Genomic DNA, 21,324 nt, shown 5'->3' with positions numbered 1-21,324 from the left:
GCTAGCTTTCGAGTCCACGTCCTCTTTCTTGCAGCTAGAGGCATTGAGGTTGTGGACACAGCAGTGGGTTTCTCCTTTTCGCTGGGTGGTAGGGATCTCACAGAGTGGACCCAGCACACAGCCCTTGACCGGCTCCAGATTCAGGTTACTGAGTTCTCACATCACACGAGGGACTTAACGGTGACAGATCTGGTGCAAACACTTTGGCCTCTTGCCAAGTTCAGCGTGACGCCTCCGGATGCAGCGGGTTGCAGGCACATTGTGGTGCATTTGTTTGCTGACACTCAGTGCCCTCCTTGTTATGTATTTGTGCATGAGGATTCTTGGACAGAGGATGTAGCTCTTTGGGCTGCACGTTCAGCTTGGGCCTAGGCGGGACAGTCACTTCTTTCGCGCTTGTCTAGAGGTCGTTCGGATGTAGATTACTCCCCATCCAAACCGGCCTCAAAGATAGCGAGGTTGGCTGCTACGGCAGCATCTGTTTTCTCACTGACTCCATGAGGATCATCTCATGGAGGGCCCCAGTTTCAACGTCAGAGGGGTCGGCTACATCAGGAGCTGCATAGATGCCTTGTGGGTGGTGAGATTGAAATTTTTATGCTACAGAAGCATCATCTTTGTGAGAGCAGCATTCGGCGATGTGGTCGATTTTGCGTGTCTCGCTATGAGACGTTATGGTCAGCTGCATTTGGACCTGGAGGCATCCAGGGTGGGTTATGTATGACTATTGCGGACTCTTTGCAGCAGGCCATTGTGGGCAAAGGGATTATTGTGCCAGGCAAGGCTCAGTAGATTACTAAGCAGGTTAAGGGTTGCCTCATGGGCTTCCTGAACATCTACGCACCCAATGTGGCGAGCGCACGTGCAGAGTTTTGGGCTCACATTGTTGAGTCTCTGCTGCAGGCAGAGCAATGGTGCATTGGGGGAGACTTCAACATGTTGGACGACCCCGCTGACAGGATTGGAGGTAGCCATACTACTATGCATGGAGTTGAGTTGGCAGCTTGGGAGAGCTTATGTATGACTCTGCGGGTTTCAGATGTGTGGTAGCATTCTAGCTTTGTGAGGCCACCTGACAACCTTGGCCTTCTCTCGTTCGGACCGTAGAGTGGGAGGAGTGAATCTATCTCGGATAGATCGCTTCTACACTAGTGACCACTTCTGTGACTTGGGTGGGTCAGTTTGCATTTTGCCTTGGACTTCTTTTTCGGACCATGCACTAGTGATCCTCACAGTGACAGGTACACAGAGGAGGGGGAGTATGATGCTTCGCATCTTTCTTGCTGGACTCTGCGCTCAGAGAGCGAGTGGTGTCTCTTTGGACAGAGGGCTTAGACTTACAGGACTCTCCTGCTGACAGAGTGGCCTCTGGACTTGATTAGCTTAGTCGGCTTTTTCTGCAGTAGCGTCTCCGACGAGGTGTTGCTTCCCTACAGAGGATGCAGAAGCAGCATTGAGATAGTCCTTGGTTGGAGGAGCAATTACAGCAGGCTCACCAGGAGCTTGCCAGCACAGAGGAGAGGCGCTAGGAGTTTTCTTTTCATCGACAAGCATCTCAGTGGACCCAGGTGGGTGACAGAGTGACAGGGACAGTGGGGCCCCGACAGGCGCATGCCAAGGTCAGCCAGTTGAGGAGGCCTGATAGCATCCTACACACAGGAGAGATGCCTGAGAGCACGAGTGAGGACATGATCTACCTTATTCCCAAGGAGGGTGGCTCCTTGGATGAGATTCGACAGTGGCAGCCCATCACCATCCTCAACTCAACCTACAAAATTTTTGCCAAGGCTTTGAGTTTGAGGATTCAGCCACTTCTAGAGAGCATCATACATGGGACACAGACAGGTTTTGTCAAGGAGCGCAGTATCCTTGACAACATCTTTACTTTCTGGGAGGCGTCTGTCCTCGCGCGTCTCTATGGTGAGGATCTGGTGATACTTCTTCTCGACTTTGAGAAGGCCTACGATAGAGTTGACTGGGACTTTTTGGAGGGCACTCTACGCAAGATGGGCTTCTTAAATGCCTGGATTAGAGGTGTGTCAGCTCTCTACAAACGGGCACACACTCAGGTACTTTTGTCAGGTGGTAGAGGCGATCGTTTCATTCTCACACGTTCCGTCAGACAGGGCTGCCCTCTTGCCCCCTTCCTCTTTCTGTTCTATGTTGAGGCGATGAGCAGGTTTTTGGTTTCACAGCAGGTTGGTCTACGTGGCTTAGCGCTCCCTATTCGGGGAGATGAGCTACTGGATGCTGAGTTTACTGACGACTAAGCCTTGTACTTGGAGGGCCAAGAGGCCAACCTTCACAAGTGTGAGGAGGCTCTTGAGACCTTTTGTTGTGCATCAGGCCCATTGATCAACTGGAGAAAGGCAGTGGCTTTCTCGGTTGGTAGTGCTCCTACGCCTGATTGGCAGCCAGGTGAGGGTTTCAGATGGATTTCCACAGGGACTGCAATTCGGTACTTGGGCTGTCAGGTTGTCTTGGACTTGTCTCCGGAGCAACAAATTGCCTCCCCTCCTCCTATTCATCAGGAGGAAGTTGTTACATTGGAGCTCCGCACAACTTTCTTTGGCAGGCAAAGTTGTAGTGGCCAGCCAGGTGTTGTTGGCTACTATGTAGTACATCACTTCTTGTTGGATCTTTTCGAGTTCCTACATCAGCCAGGTAGAGAGGCTGATCAGGAACTTCCTTTGGTCAAGACATGACACCCAGATAGCCCGGGCCAAAGTGAACCAGAATGTAGAAATCGAAGGTTTTGACCTATAAAAAGTCATGCTGCTTGAAAAATCGCGAGTTTCATTCCGACATGGAAGCCCTTCAGTGTTTGATATCTTACAGAAGCTTTTGGCTTTCCAGTTTCTTTGCTTTAATTGTAGTAGAGGGCTTGAGAGTTCTTTTTTTTGTTGGTTTTAGGAATGATTTTTTTATAGAATTGTGTGATAGCTTGATATATTTGAGTTTTTGTTGTAAATGACCAGACTGGTTTCTGTTTTCTATAATGTACCTTTTGTAGAAATGTTACTCATGCATTAAGTTTTGATTGCTTCAGATTATAGCAAGAGCTTCAAAGCAAGGTGAAGATCCCTTAGTGCGGAGTGATCGCTTTTGCAAAGAGTTTCATTCCGACATGGAAGCCCTTCAGTGTCTTACAATGCTGAAGTTTGTTGTCAGAGGACTACTTCCAGGGGAGGAACCTTGGAAGGAGTTTTTGCTTCAGCGGCTTAGTGCTAGAGTGCCTCAGGCTAGAGGCCCCTGGCGACCTTCGACCAGATGGATTTTCACAGAGATGCGCAGAGTTGGCTTGAGCAGGATACTAGAGGACCGTTTTGCTGTGAGTCTGCTCCGTTATTGGGAGCAGCTACGGAGAGGCCTGGAGCAGCATCAGCCTACTTGCACGGATGAGCGCCTGAGATAGCCCCTGGTTTGGAACCCCATGGTTAGCACTCTGAGAGGCTACTTGGTTGGTAGTAGGCCTCATGTTTCTTGGGGTCCCATGGCAGAGGGTCCAACACGCACTTTAGGTGACTGGCTATAGTTTTCAGGCTTGTCAGAGGAGCTTCAAAGCATCCAACTTTAGGGCATGAGAGGGAGAGCATGTGTCAAGACATCACAGAGGCAGTATCAGCTGAGTGGCTCACGCCTCTTGAGTTAGCAGCACCTAGATGGATGGGAGCCTTCACACGATTGGAGGTTCTCATCGCAGTTCGGGCTTGCTCGGAGACTATCCCCTCCCTGTTCTTTGAGCTACAGGGTGTGGGTCCTTTACAGTGTTTCAGTAGAGGCCCCACAGGTGGCAGAGTGTTGTTTTCAGAGGATCTCTGTTGTGGGCATCTGTGGGAGGACTTGTGTCATAGATCCTGACCCTTGTCAAGGTTTGTATGGTCCTCTCAGTCAAAACTTCATCAGTGGGGTAGGTCAAGTTACCCGAATGTATCGAGAATCCCCACTTAGCATGTCCCACCAGTTGTTGTATGGACTCAGACTTTTGTTCGAGGCAGTAATCTCGGATCTCTCTAGGGAGTCCGCAGCAAAACCGCTCAATTTGTTCTTTGAAAGTGACCTTAAATGAAGAGGTCGGTAGAAAAGAATCCCAAAACCTTTCACAATATGCGTCCAATTGAGTCAAAACTTCATCAGTGGGGTAGGTCAAGTTACCTGAATGTATCGAGAATCCCCACTTAGCATGTCCCATCAGTTGTTGTATGGACTCAGACTTTTGTTCGAGGCAGTAATCTCGGATCTCTCTAGGGAGTCCGCAGCAAAACCGCTCAATTTGTTCTTTGAAAGTGACCTTCTTAAACAAAGAGGTCGGTAGAAAAGAATCCCAAAACCTTTCACAATATGCGTCCAAAGTGTCACGCTTGGTCATCCGAATATGGTTCCAAGTGGTTCTCACATCTCATTCGTACTCCTGGGTCAACCAAGAAGAAATGAAGAGCCGTTTAACCTTCAACCACTTGGTCGGGGCTTTTTTCCTTAGAAGAAAAGTGGACCACTATGTTCGTGTATTTCCCTTCAAAAACGATGTGGCCTTCCTCATCTTGGAGTGCTCTGAGTAATTCCCTCCGGAGAAGGCTATATCAAACTGCTGAATGAAAGCGAAAGCCTTCCGAGCTTCTCGGAATCGAGAAAAGGATTCCATGCTACCAAAAAAGCATTAGCGCAATTTGCAAAATGCCGTACAGTTCTACCACGTCAACAGTCAGTGCAAAAAGCGAGATTCCTTACAGACTGCCATATCAGCAGTCAGGGCGTTTCACGGGAGTCCGTACAACTGCCACGTCAGCGTCATTTGCGGATGTCCGTACTATCTGCCACATCATCAGACGGCCGCGTGTGTGTATGTGTGGCACTGCCACGTCATCAATTTGTGACATTCCATGCCCAGAAGCATTGGCCCCAAAGACTGGCACCCCTTTTGGTATTTCTTTATCATTGATCATTGCAAAGTACAACTCCCAAGGGACCTCTGCTCTCAGACTCTGCGTCCAGATGCTATGCAGAGTGAGACCCCAGGGACTCTTTTATTCTTACAAGGGATGCCCAAATGCAGATCCCCAAAAACAAGCAGGTTCAAAAGCACTTTCCCATGAAAGCATCTGCTCTTAAAAGCTAGCGCTGGAGATTCCCAAAAGCAGCCAGCGTAATTTGCCAAAAATCCGTACAGCTTGCCACGTTAGCACAGCAGTGCAAAATCCAAAAAATCCATACAGTCCTGCCACATCACCATCCTTACCGACTGCCACGTCAGCATGTCAACGCAATTTTGGTGTTTAGGGTTCTTGGCCGGTGCTCCATAAGTTCTTTAAGTTGGTCCATTTAGTGTTTCTCGTCCACTCAGCCATTTCTCTTCAAGTTGGCCATGCCACGTCATCACTTTGTGACACCTGTATAGTGTACTCTATAACACACTTATTCTTTGTGTCCAGCTAGTGTCGAGGGACTTAATTTTAAAGGCCGATGTATAAGTAATAAAACATGTGTGTGAACCCTTACATTTTTTGTGGGTTACACACTTGAGATATGTGGAGTTCTTTGTTGCCTCCTCTTCTTGCTCTGTTGTGCTGAACATACACCTGCACACACTCTGCTCTACCTCTCGCCACCACACCTGAGCACTCCTGGGCACTATCAAAGTCCTCAAACTAGTATCAGAGCCACAATTCCAGCCCACAGCTGCAGGCGCAGGTCAACAGCAGGTCAATTCCAGCTCACCGCAGCAGGTGCAGGTCATTTCCAGCTCGCAGCTGCAGGCGCAGGTCAACTGCAAGTCAGTTACAGCTCACAGCTGCAGGCGCAAGTCAGTTGCAGGTCATTTGCAGGCCTCGGACAGCAGCTGCAGATCATTTGCAGTGCCTACAGGACAGTGGGTGCTTGGAGACTCGCCGCATATTGCTGAAATTTCAGATCTGCAGAAATTAATTTGGGGCTTTTGCGTCAAACTGAACAATCTCAGTATATGTAGCTTATGTACATTGAAATTTGGGGCATTTGCTGATTTTACATGTATGCAATGTACAACTGTGGGTGCAAGAATTGACGCAAAATTTGCAGATTTGTCAGTGAAATTTGTGCATTTTCACTTGACTCAATGTAATTCACTCTCTTGTGAGAAGTTCTAAATTCCTCTTTACTTTGCTAAATGCTTCTTATGCAGTGACACGGTCATTGTTATATGCCTTCAGTGAGGTTTAGTTGAAGTGGGAGCTTTTCACTAAACTTGTTCTCTGCTGTTAGTTGCTCTGTAAGCAACTTCCCTTGTTGGCTGGAATTTTCAGCATACAATTCAGTTTTGTTTCTCTTGCATTATGGCTGCAAGCTCAAGATCGTATGACCTGAAAAATCTCTTTGAGATTAAGAAGTTTGATGGTACAGGTTTTGAGCTTTGGAAAGGGCGTATTCTTTTCCTTAAGGATTGTGAGCATGCCTTGAAGAAAGACAAACCAGATGCACTATCAAATGATTCATGGGTCAATATGAATAAGATAGCTATCACATATATCAAATGGCTGTTAACAGATGGCATACTGATTGATATCAGGGGACTATCCACTTAGGTTTGGCAGAAGTTAAATGCTTCTTATGAGAACACCACTCCAGTGAATCAAGTGCATCTTATGCGTAAGCTTGTGAAGTTGGAGAGCCTGTTACAGAGCATTTAAGTGCTTTTACATCTGTGCTGAGTCAGTTGCAAGATGCAGGCCTGCAGCCATTTGATGATAAGCTCAAGGAAATATTCTTGCTTATGACATTACCTGACTCTTGGGAAGCACTGGTGGTATCTCTGAGCAATAATCCCAATCTTACCTACGATGGTGCGCGCGGGTCTATTCTTAATAAAGAGATTCGTCGTAAGTCTAGTGTGGAAAACAATGGGTCTGCATACAGTGCTAGAGGTAGACTGATAAGAAATCTAATGCTTCTAATATGCAAAGAAATCGCAGCAAAAGCAGGGAAAAACAGCAGGAAGTCACTTGCTTTCATTGTGGAAGAAAAGGGCATAAAAAGCCCGATTGCAGGTACTTCAAGAAAGAACAAGATAGGGAGAAACAGATAGCAGCTAAAGGCGAAAAGGAAGAGGGTTCTTCCTCTACTTCTGTTGAGAAGGCAAATGTTGCTTCCGGTGTAGATTGAGGATACCTCAAACCTCTTAGTTTCTTCAAAACCTCACTTACACTGTTGAGGACATGCATATCACAAGGAAAGATGTTGATGCTTTGCTTTCTACTCATAATGGTCTATCAAAGTTTTGGATTGTTCATAATGGTGCTTTGTTTCATGTGACTCCATCTTTGGGTCTTTTGCATCATACACAGCAGGTCACCACGGTAAAGTTTACCTTGGTAACAATTATGCTTGTGATATAGTATTACAAACTTGGGCGCCCCAAGTGAAAAATTTGACACAACACACGAGATAATCACTTAAAATACTTCACAAGCTTTATCACAATTAAATAGAGTTGACACGGCCCGGCGTAGTTCCGTACCTAGAGGTATTGGCCCCAAAATCTGGCGCCCCTTTCGGTATTTATTTTTATATTAATGCCTGAGCAAAGTTACAATTCCCGCGGGCCCTCTCTGCTTAGATGCTCGTCAGCAAACTGAGGGGAAGAGTGGCCTTGGGTTCATATTTAAATGCCCATGGCCTTCACACTCAAAAGCAAGTACATGAAAAGCTGCAAACTCAAAAGCTTCAGGTCCAAAAGCTCCGAGAGTGGATCCCGAAAATCCGTACAGCCTGCCACATCATCACTTGTCAACGCAAAACGTGGAAATCCGTACTACTGCCACGTCAGCAATTTCTGTCCCGAGTGTCATGCCACATCATCACTTTGTGACATACCCTCCTCTTGAAAGAATTGTAATCGCTGTAACAGACTTGGACACTCCAAGTCGAGAATCTACCACGACACCACAAATAATCACTTCAAACAGTTCACAGTTCACAATTGATTCGACACTGGCCCGGCCGAGTTCCGTGCCTAGAGATATTGGCCCCAAAGACTGGCGCCCCTTTCGGTATTTCTTTTTGTATTAATCTGTGTTCAACGTACAAGAGTGCAGGCAGGTGCTCACAGTCAGACTCTGCGTCTAGATGCTCTGAGTTATGAGGCCCTGCCCTCGTATTTAAAGAGTACAAGGGATGCCAAAAGCAGAGCCCCAAAAGCTGGTAAACTCAAAAGCTTTTAAAAATAAAGCAAAAAGAGTTTCTCTCTCTCAAGCTCTTGAGCCCCTAAATAAAGCAAAAGCTAGTTCTCTCTCTCTCTTGCAATTACGTAGAAAAGCAATGCCCAAAAGCTGAGCGCTGGTTTCGTAAATTCCGCTGCGATTTGTGGGCTGCCACGTCATCAGTCGTACGGAATTTGCCACGTCAACATTTCGTGTAGGTTGTAGTTAGCCAGCCACATGAGCATTTCAGCCCACCAAGGTGTCCTTGCGAGAGGTGTGTGTGTGTACTGGGCAGCCACGTCACCAGTTTGTGACATACCCCCCTCTTGAAAGCATTGTAATCGCCCTCGATTAAGCCTGCAAAACAGATAGAAGCCATAAACTGTCTTAGCAGATACTGACCGTTAGTACCGACGCACTAGAAACACACATCTAGCACATGTACTAATCGACAGTCACATCACAAGACATCACAGAACATCACTTGACATCAAATGAAAAATCACATTCAACATTCATTCGGATCTTAGACCATGATTTATCGGCAATGTAGTTAGCAATCGCATCTAGATCCACTCAGGACCTCATAGATGCCCGATTGACTAACCCCTATTGCAACCATGTCATGCGTGTACTCATCAGCTTCAAAAATCTTACCTTTCGTGATTAGGAAGGGTAGAACCTTCACAGCACCTTCAATAATCTCAAATGGCGCCTTCCCCGTCGAAGAGTGTATCGTGTTGTTGTAGGCAAATTCCACCAAAGGTAGATACTTTTCCCATTGAGTCTTCTGATCCGAGATATAAGACTTCAATATATCTAAAACCAATGAATTGGCAATCTTAGATTGCCCGTCAGTTTGCGGATGAAAAGAAGACAAGAACTGCAACAGCGTGCCAATGTTCTCCCAAATTGCCTTCCAAAACAAACTCGTAAATCTGGGGTCCCTCTCGGAGACAATCGTCTCGGGCATCCATGTAATCTGAAAATCTGGGCCACAAACAGTCTCGCTAAGTGATCCGGCTTGACTGTTTTCTTCACTGGAATGAAATGAGCCTGCGTGCTAAATCTGTCAATAACAGTCCAGATATCATCGTGACCACTCTATGTTCTCGGGAGATCAAAAATGAAATCCATTGCAATACTTTCCCCAAGGGTGGGTGGGTATGGGCAAAGGCTGTAACAATCCTTGTGCTTTATGCCTGCCAAACTTGACCTTCTGGCATACCAAGCAACTGCGCACAAACTCGGAAACATCCTTCCTGAGTCTCGGCCAAAAGAAGTATCTCTCTACCCCTTTCAAGGTGGCAACAATGCCGCGGTGACCCGTAAAAGGTGGACAGTGGCATTCGATCATAACCTTTTCCATGAACGGTTGTGTAACGCACAACATGGTTTTCCTCATCAAGTAGCTATCCCGAATGGAATATCATGCTCTGTCTCCCCATCCTGTATCCGTCTGAAAACGTCTGCAAAATCTGTATCTGTGGCATACTGATCGACCATATCCTCGAAGCTCCTATGATGTATCCAGAACCAACGGCTTCCGAGACAAAGCATCTGCCACCAAATTCTTATGTCCCTGAACATGGGCTGGAAGTGAAACTATGACAAGATGTTCGCCCACCGCATTTGCTTTTCCGATAGCTGCTTCTGTGACAAGAAGCAGCATAAACTCTGATGGTCTGTAAAGACAGTAAAGTCCACTCCGAGTAGGTAGTGCCACCACTGAGTAAGAGCATGGATAACCGCCAAACGCTCTTTATCGTAAATCTATGTTGTCAATTCCGGCCTTGAGAACAATCGGCTCTCGTAAGCAATGACATGGCCTTCTTGCATTAAGACCGCACCCAGACTACGACCACAAGCATCACAATATACTTCAAATGATTTCTGCAAGTCCGACAAAGTCAAAACTGGTCCCGTAGTCAATTTCTCGTTCAATGTCTGAAAGGCAATCACCTCTGTGGGTCCCCACGAGAAAGGGACTCCTTTCTGTGTAAAGATATGCAAAGGGGAAGCAACCACTACAAACTTTCTAATGAACCGCTTGTAGTACGAACACAATCCCAAGAAGCTTCTAACTTCATGGACATTCTTCAAATCAGGCCAATCACAGATAGTCTCTATCTTGGCCGGATCCATCTGTACTCCTGCTGTTGAGACAATGTGTCCCAAAAAGTGTATCTCTGGTAGGAAAAATTCACTTTTCTTTGCATTAATCACTAACTTGTGATCTCGTAATGCGTGAAAGACTTGAAGCAAATGATCTCTATGTTCTGCTTCATCCTTGGAGAGAACAATGATGTCGTAAAAGAAAGTGCCAACAAAGAGTCGAAAAATCTTGTCCATCATCCGGTTAAATGTCGTAGGACCATTGGTTAAGCCAAAAGGCATCACCAAAAACTCAAATAACCCAAAAGTCGTTCGAAAGGCTGTCTTGTAAACGTCTCCCGGCGGGATTCGGATCTGACTCTTTAAATTAATCCTGCTAAAACACGAGGATCCCGTAATCTATCGAGTATATCATCGATCCTAGGAATCGGAATCTATCCTTGATGGTGATTTTGTTGAGAGCTCTATAATCAATGCACATTCTCCAAGATCCGTCTTTCTTCAAAACCAACAACACTGGAGAGCAGTACGGTGAAGTACTAGGCTGGACAAGACCCTTTTCCAAGAGGTCTTTCACTTGGTTCATAATCTCTTCGTTCTGGGCTCGACTCACACGGTAAGGTGGCCGGTTTGGTGGTGTGCTTCCAGGTATCAGATCAATGGTATGATCTTCAGACGAGCGGGTGGTAACTCGCCTGGTAGGCCCTCTGAGAAGCAATCGGCATGAGAATGGAGAAAATCTTGGCGTTCTTGATCAAGTTGAGACATATTGGTCCTATCCTCATCACTCAACTCTTTCAAAAAGATCGAGTAAACAAACAGATTGGATTTCATTGATTTAAAAATAACCGAAGCCGATACAATAGGGACAGACTCGCCCTTAAGTTTTATATCGAGTACAATGGTTAGGCCCTTCTCTCCGGTCAATGTTGCTTTCCTCGCCCGATAGTCGACCACGACGTTGTTCTTGTGGTACCAGGGAATTCCCAAGAGGACATCACAACCTTCCAAAGGCATTATGTAAAAGTCCTCATGCCCCAAATACCCCTGACAATGCAACCAAAGTTTGCCAATGACAGGTGTAGTAGCTACGTCCCTACCGGGGTGACGCTAGAACTGCCTCCGCAAGTGGTCCCATCCGATCGGGAGCGATCTCGAGCCGCGCCGCCAATTCCGGTGAAATGAAGTTGGCCTTGGCTCCTCCATCAAAGAGGATCAGGGCTTCTTGGTCTTTCACTTTGCCCTAAGCTCGGCAAAGTTCTGTACTCTCGTCCATCGTGTTGGGATCGGTATCCATGCAATTTGGAACCAGTCCTATTTTCATCTTGCCTTTTCTTCCACGTTCCTCAACTGCTCTCGAACTCTCAGGCCTCTCCTCGTCCTCGTCGTTCTATTCTTTCTGTGCCTTTTTAGGGCACTTCGTGGAGATATGTCCAGTTTCCCCGCATCCAAAGCACTTCCCTTCCTTGATGTAGCGAGCTCTCTCCTGAGGAGTGAGTTTGGGTCGTGTATCTTTCTTTTCTGGGTTGCTCTTCCTCTTTCTACTTTCATTTGTCGAAGTCTGTTCGGCTCTTTGTGTCATGATCTCATCGGTGGGTAGGTCAAATTGCCTGAGTGAATGGCAAAACCCCGTTTCGCATGACTCATCAAATCCTGAATGGAGGCATCTTCTTAAATGTAGAAAAGAGCTCCAGAATCTATCGCAATAAGCGTCCATTGTATCCTTCTTGGTCATCCAAAGATGGTTCCAAGCAGTTCGTATATCGCGTTCATACTCTCGAGTCAGCCAAGAAGAAATAAAAAGCCTCTTGAATTTCAGCCATTTAACTGGCACAGTCTTGTTTAATAGAAGCGTGGACCACCCAGGTCAAAGCTCCATCTCTTGACGTTCCGCCTGAGTAGACAGAGGCGGGCCATACTCCTCGCGTGAATCTTCGTTGTGATCCCTTCCCGCATCTCTGGATGCAAAGGGAGTTGACTGATCTTTGTCTGAAGCCATAAGTGTCGCGGAAAAAAAAGGGATCGGATTTCCCATAGAAGAGAAATCGGCCGTGCTCTCATACCACTGTAACAGACTTGGACACTCCAAGTCGAGAATCTACCTTGACACCACAAATAATCACTTCAAACAGTTCACAATTCACAATTGATTCGACACTGGCCTGGCGGAGTTCCATGCCTAGAGATATTGGCCCCAAAGACTGGCACCCCTTTCGGTATTTCTTTTTGTATTAATCTGTGTTCAAAGTACAAGAGTGCAGGCAGACACTCACACTCAGACTCTACGTCCAGATGCTCTGAGTTATGAGGCCCTGCCCTCGTATTTAAAGAGTACAAGGGATGCCAAAAGCAGAGCCCCAAAAGCTGGTAAACTCAAAAGCTTTTAAAAATAAAGAAAAAAGAGTTTCTCTCTCTCGAACTCTCTTGAGCCCCTAAATAAAGCAAAAGCTGGTTCTCTCTCTCTCTCTCTCTCTCTCTCTCTCTCTCTCTCTCTCTCTCTCTCTCTCTCTCTCTCTCTCTCGCAATTGCGTAGAAAAGCAATGCGCAAAAGCTGAGCGCTGGCTCCGTAAATTCCGTCGCGATTTGCGAGCAGCCACGTCATCAGCCGTACAGAATTTTCCACGTCAGCATTTCGTGTAGGTTGCAGTTAGCCAGCCACATGAGCATTTCAGCCCACCAAGGTGTCCTTGCCAGAGGTGTGTGTATGTGTGCTGGACAGCCACGTCACGAGTTTGTGACAATCGCCCTCGATTACACCTACAAAATCAGACATAAGCCATAAACCAGTTCAGTAGACGCCGACTCTAAGTACCGACGCACTAGATGATACCAATCCAGCAATTGCACAAAGACGACTGTCACTAAACATTCACATCACATTCAAGTCATCAAACATAAAATCCATCTAGATCTAGGACCATGATTCCTGGCAATGTATTTTAGTAATCGCACATAGATCCACACAAGACCTCACTAATGTCAGTTTAACTAATTCTTATTGCGATCATGTCCATAGAGTCTCAAGACCGAAATGTTGCAGTCATTTATCCTGAACTCAAACACAAAGCACATGAGTGAGCAGTCAAAATTCAGATTCATTTCTAGGAATTTCGGTTCACAAATAACACACTTAGTTCATACTGAACATAGTGTTTCAATCATTTAGTCTAGTCATCTTATCGGTTCATAAATCTTGATGCACTTAGATCCCTGTGTGGCCATCTCATCCCTTTGGAAATCTTGATGCGCTCACCACAATATCCAATCATCTCATTCAATCATTCATCATCATTCAAAATTCATGATTCTTGTCTTGAATCGTGATCAGGGTCATTCCTTAGTGGTCATTGCTCCCAATTGCATTCATATGCAAATTCATCATGATCTCATTCTCGATTTCACCTGTTATCTGTACACGAATAACAAGATCTTCCAAACACATTAATTTCATACATAAATCAGAGTCATCTTCGGAAATTCCCATTTCAAAGTTATTCATTCATAAAGTCATAAAGCAGAATATTGTGTGTCCCTTTCAGTTTCCTTTCCAGTATCTGTTCTGGAGCGAGTATCTTCTCTCGCAGTTCTATTTCAGTATGTCGTTCGTTCTCATACTTGTGCCTTTTTGGGGCACCGCACCGATATATGTCCTTGTTTCCCATAGTGAAAGAACTTTCCCGTTTTAAGGTATTCGTCTTTTTCTTCCTCTATCAGTCGGGGACGTGCATCTTTCTTTCTTCTGCTTTTGTCATCATTTGTTGAGAGTTGATCTGTTGGATACGTCAAGTTACCTGAATGCATAGCAAACCCTTGCTTGGCATGTCCCATCAGTTGTTGTATGGACTCAAATTTCTGTAATAAGCAGTAATCTCGAATCTCTATGGGAATTCCACAACAAAATCGCTCGATTTGCTATTAAAATTGATCTTTTCAAAAGGTGAGGCAGATAGAAAAACATCCCAAAATCTCTCACAATAAAGGTCTAGAGTATCTCCCTTTGGTCATCCGAAGATTATTCCAAGCGGTAATCACATCACTTTCGTACTCTTGAGTGAGCCACGAGGAAATAAAAAGTCCTTGAAATTTAGCCACTTTGTCGGTGCTTCTTTTCATAACAGAAGAGTGGACCACCATGTTCGTGCATTTGCTTTCAAATAAGATGTTGCCCTCCTGATCTTTGAGTGCTCTGAGTAGCAGCCTCCAGAAAAAGCAATGTCAAACTGTTGAATAAAAGCGAGGGGCTTGTGAGCATACCTACGCCAGCAGGCTCCTACGCTGACTCTAAGCAGATTTGCTTCTAGAGAAAAAAACGCGTAAAAGGTGTAAAGCCGGTTGGCAGATTTCCAAAAAAATTGGCATACCTATGCCAGCAGGCTCCTACCTCAGCTCTTTCTCCAGTATCACCCCCTTTGCAAAGCTTAAAGCGGGCAAGCATTGGAATGGAGGTATTTCTGAATACGAGGAAGTCTTCCCTTCCCTGTTAAAATCTGTTAGTATAGCAAGTTTATAAAGGAGAGAGTTAACAAGAGTTCTGAAGATCTGCTCGGAATGAAAAAAAGACTAAAAGGAAGCCATAAGGCAAGCTATTATCATCTGTCAGTAACCTACATATGACCCTTCTGCTGATCCGGCACATTGGCTTGTGATGCTTATAGAAATCACCAGTAACGCGAATAATCATTTGTTTGTATGGTAAAACCATTTTTCTGTCAGAGGTCTAAGTTAAGAACGGTCAGAGAGTGTAAGCTGGATAAGGACAGCGGTCTAAGCAATGTTGTAAGTTGTTACTACTGAGAGCTGTGGCCCTCTGACTTACCTCCTTTTGCCAATACCAATTTGGGTCTTACCTCTCCCTTTGGTTCAGCCCTTGTTTGTGTTTCATGTCCTAAGCTTTAGTCTCTAATAGATTCGTACCTCACCGGCTGGTGGTTTGACACGTGAAAGAGCATCTAGAGATATCCATCGTAGAATGAACACTAGTGGTCCTTAAATTTGCAATGCTTCTCGAAGTACCATGCGATCATTACTTAGAAGGCTCCCCAGCGTGCTTAGAATAAATGTTACAGAAGACAAATTGACAGCAAATGAATGTCAAAAGAAAAGCAAGCAGATAAAGAACCAAAAAACAGCTCAAAATAAATGAGCAAAACTACTGAGCACTTACTCGAGCTTGCAGGCTTTTCTTTAAGAGCAGCAGCAACCGCAGATCATCAGGTGGTTTAATAGTTGGCCCAGAGGTCAATACACCATGTCAAGAAATCACAAATTAAGCATCCGTTTGCAAATGTCCATAAACGACAATAAGAACGCAATGCAGTTATTGCTTTCGACTACCTTGAAGAACGTGTTTGCCTGCCCTCAGAGCCTGCAACGTAATCTCGACCTAAAGACAAGCCAAAATATTCATAAGATTTTACAAGCATGTGGAGTTTATGTTATGACTTCGGAATTGCAGCAGTTCAGGATTAGAATGATAAATCAAATACATCATTGTCACACTCCCAATTCCAGCATAGGTAAAAGTCCACCTGAGCTTGGGCAGCAACCACCACAGCAACACCTTGTATCGATTTATCTTGAAAGATGCTCTGAAGACCTTCAACTCCCCATCTGGCTTCAATACTAGGGGCAAAATCCTTTACTAAAGGTAAAATTGATTGAGCAGCCTCCTGAAATAAACACACAATGGTTGTAGCATCCTCCCTGCAACATATGCAAGAAAAACAGGGCTATTCTTGCCTCTTTTCACGATATTCTTTCTAGTTTACTTGCCCTTGTGTAATTTTCTTAATCAATAAGCCTCACCCATGAGCCCAAATAGGGCATCATCGTGTTGAAATCACTGTCTGTGAAGTAATTCACAGAGAATGTACTCTGCCCATACTATATGAACCGATGACCTAGCAGCACCTGATTTTCCATGCAGTAGCATCGCAAATGATGTGCCACTTTCTTCTCCCTCATTTTTGTTCTTTGCGTGACCATCTTTTCCTACAGTGCACTAGAATAGGGCAGCAGAGAAATGGTAAGCGATAAACGAGAGCAGTAGGAATGGCACTCATAGCATTGGTTTATCTGTTTGATTGCACACCCTGTCCTTTGCTTGCCTTGTCACAAAGTGATGACGTGGCTGCCCGCTATACACACACACCCTCTGCAGGAAACCCTAACCCTAACCCTAACTGCAGAAAATCAGAAGCCCTAATTTGCTGACGTGGCAGCTGTACGAACCCCCGCGAATTGTGGCGCGATTTCCGGCAGCAGGGCGGCAGCTTTTTGACAGCTTTTGGGATGTTGCTTTTCCCAAGAGAGAGAGAGAACCCTTGCTTTATTTTTACAAAGCTTTTGAGCTTTTGATTTCCAGCTTTTGGGGCTCTGCTTTTGGCATCCCTTGTATCTTTAAATATGTGAGCAGGCCTCTCACAACTCAGAGCATCTGGACGCAGAGTCTGAGTGTGAGCGCCTGCCCACACTCTTGTACTTTGAACTCAGAATAATACAAAAAGAAATACCCAAAGGGGCGCCAGTCTTTGGGGCCAATATATCTAGGCACAGAACTCCACCGGGCCAGTGTTGAATCAATTGTGAACTATGAACTGTTTTGAAGTGGTTATTTGGTGCTGTTGCGGTAGATTCTTGACTTGGAGTGTCCAAGTCTGTTACAGTGGTATTAGAGCACGGCCGATTTCTCTTCTACGGGAAATCCGATCCCCATTTTTTTTTCCGCAGCACCTATGGCTTCAGGCAAAGATCAGCCGACTCCCTCTGCATCCGGAGATGCGGGAAGGGATCTGTCACAAAGTGATGACATGGCTGCCCGCTCTGCAAGAAAATCAGAAACCCTAATTTGCTGATGTGGCCTGACACGTGGCAGTTGTACGGACCCCCGCAAATTGCGGCGTGATTTTTGCGAAGCAGGGTGGCAGTTTTTGATTTCAGCTTTTGGACTTGCTTCTCCTACGCAAGTTGAGAAAGAGAGAGAGAGGCCTCTTTGCTTTATTTCTATTTAAGCAAGAGAGAGAGAGTTTTTTTGTTTGCTTTATTCCCTCTCAAGAGAGAGAGATTGTGAAAAGCAGAAAAAGCTTTTGCTTTATTTGGAAAGCTTCTACTTTTCAGCTTTTGGGACAGCTTTTGAAGCTTTTGGGGGCTCTGCTTTTAGCATCCCTTTGTACTCTTTAAATACGTGGGCAGGGCCTCATAACTCAGAGCATCTGGACGCAGAGTCTGAGTGTGAGCGCCTGCCCGCAATCTTGAGAAATACCGAAAGGGGCGCCAATCTTTGGGGCCAATATCTCTAGGCACGGAACTCCACCGGGCCAGTGTCGAATCAATTGTAAACTGTGAATTGTTTTGAAGTATTTATTTGTGCTATCGCGGTAGATTCTTGACTTGGAGTGTCCAAGTCTGTTACAGTGATATCAGAGCACGGCCGATTTCTCTTCTACGGGAAATCCGATCTCAATTTTCTTTTCCGCGGCACCTATGGCTTCAGGCAAAGATCAGTCGACTCCCTCTGCATTCGGAGATGCGGGAAGGGATCACAACGAAGATTCCGGCAAGGAGTATGGCCCGCCTCGGCCTACTTAGGCGGAGTGTCGAGAGATGGAGTGTTGTCAATTGATCGGCGATGCAACAAAGATGATGCTCAATTTTGCGAAGGACCCAAAATTTGCAAAATACATGAGCGAGACTTCTTTCCAGGAAGTGCACGAATAGTGGCAGAAAACCACAACACCACCTCCAAAACACGCTCTCAAGAAACCTTCTGCTCACAAGAAGTATTCAAAGAAGGAATTAGCAGAGGTAGTTGATGCACGGAATGCTCAGCTTTTTGACGTGCAAAACAAAGCTAAAAAGCACGGCCAAAAGCAGAAGAAAGGCACGGACTTCCCGGGTTATTTGGGTCGTCAATCGACATTTGAAAAGGTAAAGAAACAGAAGAAGCGTGTTTGATTTGAAGGAGTACCTAGTTCTTCTTCTTCTTCTTCTTCTGACAGTTCTTCTAGCTTATTTGACTCGAGCGAAGAAGACCGAAAAGGCAAAAAGCGAAGCAAAAAGCAACGCTTCAGAAAGGGCAAGAAAAAGACAAAGAAGTCTAAATCTCGCCCCGTGAGTGACAGTTCTACAGAGGACTTGTCTATAGACAGTTCAGACTCTGATGACAACAACTTTTATGCAAAGAAGAAGAATTTTTACAAAGCCAACCAGTATGACTTTCTGGAAGACAAAAGCAAGAAAGTCCAAGAGTTTAAAGAAGGTGGATAGTCAATTATTTTTGACACGTTTCGGGATATAGAGATGCTTCGAAGCCTTTGTCTTTTGTACAGCAGTTTGACATCGCTTTTGCGGGAGGACGCTACTCAGAGCACTCTAAGATTCAGAGAGCCGCCTCTTACTTTAAGGGGAATGCTCGAACTTGGTGGTCCACGCTTCTATTAAGCAAGACTGTGCCAGTTAAATGGCTGAAATTCAAGAGGCTTTTTATTTCTTCTTGGTTGACTCAGGAGTATGAACGCGATATACAACTGCTTGGAACTATCTTCGGATGACCAAGAAGGATATAGTGGACGCTTATTGCGAGAGATTCTGGAGCTCTTTTCTACCCGCCTCTTTATTTAAGAAGATCTCGTTCAAGGAGCAGATTGAGCGGTTTACCTTGGGTCTACCTACAGAGATCTGAGATCACTGCTTAGAACAAAAGTCAGGTTCCATTCAGGAGTTGATGAGTCATGCGAAACGGGGTTTTGCCATTCACTCTGTAACAGACTTGAACACTCCAAGTCAAGAATCTACCACGACAGCACCAAATAACCACTTCAAAATAGTTTTCAGTTCACAATTGATTCAACACTTGCCTGGCGGAGTTCCATGCTTGGAGATATTGGCCCCAAAGACTGGCGCCCCTTTCGGTATTTCTTTTTATGTTAATCTCCAACTGAAAGTACAAGCGAGCCTTGGGGTCTCACTCTCAAACTCTGCGTCCAGATGCTCTGCAGAGTGGGAGCCCATAAGGCCAATTTAAAGAATTTACAAGGGATGCTCAAAAGCAGAGCCCCAAAAGCTGAAAATCAAAAGCTTAAAAGCTTTGTAAAAATAAAGCAGGAGAGGCTTCCCTCTCTCTAGCTCTCTTTTCTTATGAGAGAATAAAGCAAAGCCATAAAAAGCTCTCTCTCTCTCTCTCTCTCTCTCTCTCTCTCTCTCTCTCTCTCTCTCTCTCTCTCTCTCTCTCTCTCGCCCATTGTGTAGCCAAAAGCAATGCCCAAAAGCTGTCGTTAATTGTCCATGCAAAAACTGCCGGAAAATCCGCCGCGATTTGTGGGCGTCCGTACAACTGCCACGTGTCTCCGCCATTTCCAGGCTAGCGTACAGCCAGCCACGTCAACATTCGGATTGGGCAGCCAGTTAGGGTTAGGGTTTTGCCACGTCATCACTTTGTGACATACCCCCCTATTGAAAGCATTGTAATCGCCCTCGATTATGCCTGCAAAACAGATAGAGGCCATAAACTGTCTGAGCAGACACTGACTGTTAGCACCTACGTACTAGGAACACACATCTAGCACATGTACCAATCGACGTCACATCACAGGACATCACAGTATACAAAAATCAAGGCATCTGTTGACAAAGGAGCGGAGTAACTCCCCTCTTGTGCATCCGATTGCACCAGATATCTGGCCAAGCTGAATTTTGGGTTCCATTTGGAATAGACTATGCCAAACCAAAAGCTTCGAGGTAAAGTTTCACAATCTAAGGAGTATCTGCTAGGTCCTTCCTCCATCCACTTCGCATCCAATGAAGGATAATTCTTGAACTTAACCAAGAACCGCCTTCGGACTTTACCTTTATTCTTTGTATCCTTATGTGCCAAAATCTGTTCAGGAACAAGGATCTCCTCGTTTTCTTCCACTTCGGGTTGCTCATCAGGCTCTCCATCATCAGGTACATCATCTTTAAAAGGTTTCAAGAGACTCACATGAAATGCATTGTGAATCCTCCAAGTGTCGGGCAGTTTCAGTCGGAAGGAGACATCATTGATCTTTTCAGAGATCTAGAAAGGTCCGTAGCATCGCATACTAAGCTTTGGAAAAAACCTCTCCTTTCCCTTCTTCTTTCTCAGGCGTGCCTTCTCAAAACGTAAGAGCACCCAATCATCCTCCTTCAATTTCAAATCGCGACGATGGCGATCCGCTGCCTTTTTCCGTCGTTCTTGAGATTTCTGCAAAGCCTCGCGGACCTTGGCAAAAGCCGTGTCTAAGTCGCGCGTATACTCATTAGCTTCAAAAATCTTATATTTCGTGCTTAGGAAGGGTGGAACCTTCGTAGCACCTTCAACAATCTCAAATGGCGCCTTCCCCGTCGAAGAGTGTATCGTATTATTGTAGGCAAATTCCACCAAAGGTAGATACTGATCCGAGATATAAGACTTCAATAAATCTAAAACCACTGAATTGGCAATCTCAGATTGCCCGTCATTGAGTTTTCTGATCCGAGATATAAGACTTCAATAAATCTAAAACCACTGAATTGGCAATCTCATATTGCCCGTCAGTCTGCGGATGGAACGATGACGAGAACTACAACCGCGTGCCAATGTTCTCCCAAATTGCCTTCCAAAACAAACTTGTAAATCTGGGGTCCCTGTCGGAGACAATCGTCTCAGGCATGCCATGTAATCTGAAGATCTGGGCCACAAACAATCTTGCTAAATGATACGGCTTGACTGTTTTCTTCACTGGAATAAAATGAGCCTGCGTGCTAAATCTGTCAATAACAGTCCAGATAACATCGTGACCACTCTGTGTTCTCGGGAAATAAAAAATGAAATCCATTGCAATACTTTCCAAGGGGCGGGTGGGTATGGGCAAAGGCTGTAACAATCCCTGTGCTTTATGCATGTCAAACTTGACCTTCTGGCATACCAAGCAACTGCGCACAAACTCTTCCACATCCTTCTTGAGTCTTGGCCAAAAGAAGTATCTCTCTACCCCTTTCATGGTGGTAGCAATGCCGCAGTGACGAGTAAAATGTGGACAGT

General features: G+C 45.4%; 1 protein-coding gene across 1 annotated transcript in view; it reads right to left on the bottom strand.

The window, feature by feature from the left end:
* The window catches only part of LOC147444753 (NAD(P)-binding Rossmann-fold superfamily protein), a 122,117-nt gene that overhangs the window by 13,109 nt on the left and 87,684 nt on the right, over positions 1-21,324 (bottom strand). The window contains exons 3-5 of the mRNA XM_086527287.1: positions 15,815-15,955; positions 15,621-15,669; positions 15,451-15,468 (exon numbers count right to left, since the gene is read on the bottom strand). Of these exons, the coding sequence (XP_086383413.1) occupies positions 15,451-15,468; positions 15,621-15,669; positions 15,815-15,955 (208 nt within the window). The remainder of the gene's footprint in view (positions 1-15,450; positions 15,469-15,620; positions 15,670-15,814; positions 15,956-21,324) is intronic.

The sequence above is a fragment of the Adiantum capillus-veneris genome, chromosome 13, assembly GCF_014529385.1.
Source record: "Adiantum capillus-veneris isolate H3 chromosome 13, ASM1452938v2, whole genome shotgun sequence".
NCBI lineage: Eukaryota > Viridiplantae > Streptophyta > Polypodiopsida > Polypodiales > Pteridaceae > Adiantum > Adiantum capillus-veneris.
This window is presented reverse-complemented; position numbering and strand designations above follow the sequence as displayed.